Genomic DNA, 3,870 nt, shown 5'->3' on the forward strand with positions numbered 1-3,870 from the left:
GTACACAACAGAATAAAAGAATGCGAAGATAGGCTCTCAGATATAGAAGATAAGATTGCAGTCAGTGACCATGAAAAGAGAGGTCTCTTAAAAACAGTAAGAGATCATGAGAAATCGATCCAGCAACTCCTAGATGATGCAAAGAAGAATAACATAACATAGGAATACATGAAGTAGCAGGAGAAAATCCAAATGATTTTAAAGAGCTGTTCACAGAATTAATGACAGAAAACTTCCCAAACAGAGGGGAAGAATTTGACATTCAGATAACTGAGGCATATAGGACCCCAACTCGCTACAATCAAAAAAAAATCTACACCTAGACATATAATAATCAAGATCCCAAAAACCCAACAGAAGAACAAAATACTACAAGCAGTAAGAAAAAAGAAACAAATCACATACAAAGGAAAGCCCATCAGAATCAAAGCAGACTTTTCAACACAAACCCTTGGGACAAGGAGAGCCTGGAATGAGATATTTCAAGTACTAAAAGAGAACAATCTCCAACCTAGACTAATGTATCCAGCAAAACTCTCTTTCAAAATGGATGAGGAAATAAGACACTTCCACGACAAAGAACACCTGAGAAACTACATGAATACCGAACCAGCACTACAAGGAATTCTAAACAAGATCCTAGAAAAAGACAACGAAGACAACAACACCATGAGGCCCAACAGAGCAAATCAAATAGGCATGGCAAGAAATTAAAAGGAGAAGGTGAAAAAGTAAAAAGTCAACAAAAGGCCAATAACGTGTCAATAATAAGTCAGTAACTATCAGTTATAACCATCAATGTCAATGGCCTCACTCACCAATCAAGAGAAACAGATGGGCAAAATGGAATAAGAAGCAAAATCCAACAATATGTTGTATACAGGAAACACACCTAGAGCAAAAAGAAGCCTATAGACTGAAAGTGAAAAGATAGAAAACAATTGTCCATGTGACAGGAGCCCAGAAAAAAACAGGGGTAGCAATCTTATTTGCAGACAAAGTAAATTTCAAACCAAAACTGATTCTAGTATTATTGATGTAGGATGGTACTGTATCATACCTCTATGAATGTAAAGTATCTTATATCTGCTTTATGATACATAGTAGGACTGTGCTTTATCAGAGCTACATTTAATGATATTACTCTAGAATGTTCTCTTTCCAGATGATGATTAAGATGCTAATAAAAAAAATGGTGCCAGGTACTACAACAGCAACAGAACTTTGCTGTTTTCTGGATATTACTCTTTTCTTTGTTTTGTTTTTGTTGTTGTTGTTGTTGTTGTTTTGGTTTGGTTTTTTTAATGGAATGCGCTGAATGTCTATAATTTTGCTCAGAAGACTGCAGAACCTGGAAAAGCTGTTGCTGCTATCGATGTATAACATACTATTATTAGTCTTTTTATATAAATATAAATATATATACATATACATATATATATAAATTGAATTTTGGGAAACTTTAACAGTGCTGCCAACTTTGGAAAAAGTCATCCCAATTTACTGTGTTGAGTTGGCATTGTACAGAAATGGACAGCCATATTGGTCTAGAAATGTTCATTTATTTTTATTTTTTTCCATGTGTACAAGGATAACACATCGTACTAAATATGTAAGGTCATATCTATGTGGGTTTGATTACAGAAACTAATAAAGTATTCTCTAAATAATGAAAAAAGAATAAGACTATAAGAGCAAGAAGCAATTTAAATATGTTCTGGGACCATTTTCATCTCCAGAATTAAGGATTATTTTGATGTTACATCATTGCCTTTTCTCTTTTACTTTCCTTTTTAGTTTTATTTTAGGGTTCCCTATTTTTAATGTTCATACAGAGATTTCTTTAACTGAAATACCAAATAGGTTTTTTGGTGTGAAAAACTATAATAGTACACAGGATCCTAATGAGATAATTAATATGAAATAGGAAGTAAAGGGCTAAAGGTGTAGGGAAAGTGGGAAGGGTGGGGGAAAGGGAATAAGGGAGAGGAAAAAATATGAGAAACTGAAAAAATGGAAATAAAGTGTTTGTAAATGGGGAGGAGAGGAGGGGGTGAAGGGAGGGCAGGGACAAGGGGAAAAAATGAGAACCAAGACCTGTCATGTAAAGGTACAGAATCCCAATGATGAATGTAACTGTACTGTATACCTAGATTGTACCAATAAACTCAATTTTTAAAAACAACAAAATAAATAAAAATGTTTGTTGTTGTTTGTTTTGGGTACCGGCGATCGAACTCAGGACCTTGCATTTGCCAGGCAGGCAGCAGCATCACTAAGCTAAATCCCCAGCTGTTGTTTTTTGAGTCAGCGTCCCATGATGTAGCCCAGGCTGACCTCGAACTTCCAGGGATCCTCCTGCCTCAGCCTCCTGAATGCCAGGATTACAGGCGTGCACCATGATGCCCAGCTTTTTAAAGCTTCTGAATGATATTAAGGGGTGCAGGGACTTGGGAAGACCGGCCAAGCCCATTTAGGCAGTGTGGGGAGGCAGGGGCAGAGGCACAGGCAGACTTTGGAAAAGCAGCAAACTAGATTACTTGATCACATTCTTCCTGCTGCTTGCCAAAGTCTACACCGCCGATGGAACCCTCGGGAGGCAGCATTCCAAAATTCCCAGACCGAACCATTGTGACACCATCGTTCAGGGAAGTGAAGAGCTGTGCAGGGCCGGACCTCGCTGGCAGGCAGCTGTGTGACTGTGCCCTGGGAGGTCGGGGACAGGAAGTCCGAGGGCCCAGCTAACCCCCCAGCCCAGCACGCCTTAGTGTTCACACCACCTCAAAGGTAGGTCTCTGTCCTTGTCCCGGTGGAGGAGGAAACCAGGGATTGCAGGAATGGATTACTTGGTTAATAACCTTAGCTGTCAGATTCTCCTACAAACAGTTTGGAATCTTCTCGATTCTCAAAGATTTCAGGATGCAAAATGATCAACAACAAGAAAAAAAAAAGCCAAACAGGTGTGGTGGTGCACACTTATCCCAGCAATTCAGGAGGCTGAGGCAGGAGTATCTCAAGTTTGAGGACAACCTAGCCTTAGCAAAACACAGTCTTAAAAAAACGGGCAGGGGCTGGGGAGGTAGCTCAAGGGTAGAGCACTTGCCTAGGGTGTGTGAGGCCAAGCAAAACACGGGGCAGAAGGCGCAGTAAGTACTGTGGAAATGAGATTGTGCGGTAGGGCGCGGTGGCACACCTGCCATCCCAGCACTCAGGAGGCTGAGGCAGGAGGGTCACTTCGGCTGGGCTCCATAGTGAGTTCAAGGGTAGCCTGAATTACTACAAAGCGAGACCCCCTCTCAAAAAAGAAGTACTGGCTGTGGATGGACTGTTGTATAATAGCTCGTCCTTTCTCTGCTTTGAACCGTATCGTGGCTCCCACCTCATTACAAAAGAGCTGAGGTTCTCACCCGGGCTTGGAGCATCCGGCCGCCTGCGCCTTTCCAACTCTCTATTTCACAGAGCTGGGCGGGAACCCCGGGCCACGCGCGTGCTAGGCAGGCGCTCAGCATGGCGCACAGCTCCAGCCCCGTCATCAGCTACAAAAGGGCAGGGTTCCGGGTCTATCTGGGCCACAGACGTTCCGCCCCCAGGCCCACGACGGTGCCTGGCACACAGCAGACGCCAAACGCGTGCTGGTTTCTCTCTTTACTTCCCCGGGGCCCAGCGCGGGGCCTGTTCCCGTGCCCGTTCCCGTTCCCAGCGTAGTGCCCGGCGCGTGGAAAGGAGCGCAAGGCAGCTTCGTCCCTCGCGCAGGTGGCGCTGTACCCGCGATGCCCGCGAGCGTCCTCCTGCCGTGCCCGGCGTCCCGGATGGACTTTCTCAAGGCCTCGCACTTCGCATTGGGGCCGGACCCGCGGCTGCACCGCGGCA

General features: G+C 43.9%; 1 protein-coding gene across 1 annotated transcript in view; it reads left to right on the forward strand.

The window, feature by feature from the left end:
* Nucleotides 1-2,610: 2,610 nt before the first annotated feature.
* The window catches only part of Tex45 (testis expressed 45), a 5,925-nt gene continuing 4,665 nt past the window's right edge, over nucleotides 2,611-3,870 (forward strand). Inside the window, 2 exon segments of the mRNA XM_019204748.2 lie at nucleotides 2,611-2,787; nucleotides 3,754-3,867. Coding sequence (XP_019060293.1) covers nucleotides 3,771-3,867 — 97 coding nt within the window. The 5' untranslated portion in view covers nucleotides 2,611-2,787; nucleotides 3,754-3,770.

This window comes from Fukomys damarensis, unplaced genomic scaffold (genome assembly GCF_012274545.1).
Source record: "Fukomys damarensis isolate Sample0158 unplaced genomic scaffold, DMR_v1.0_HiC HiC_scaffold_37, whole genome shotgun sequence".
Taxonomy (NCBI): domain Eukaryota; kingdom Metazoa; phylum Chordata; class Mammalia; order Rodentia; family Bathyergidae; genus Fukomys; species Fukomys damarensis.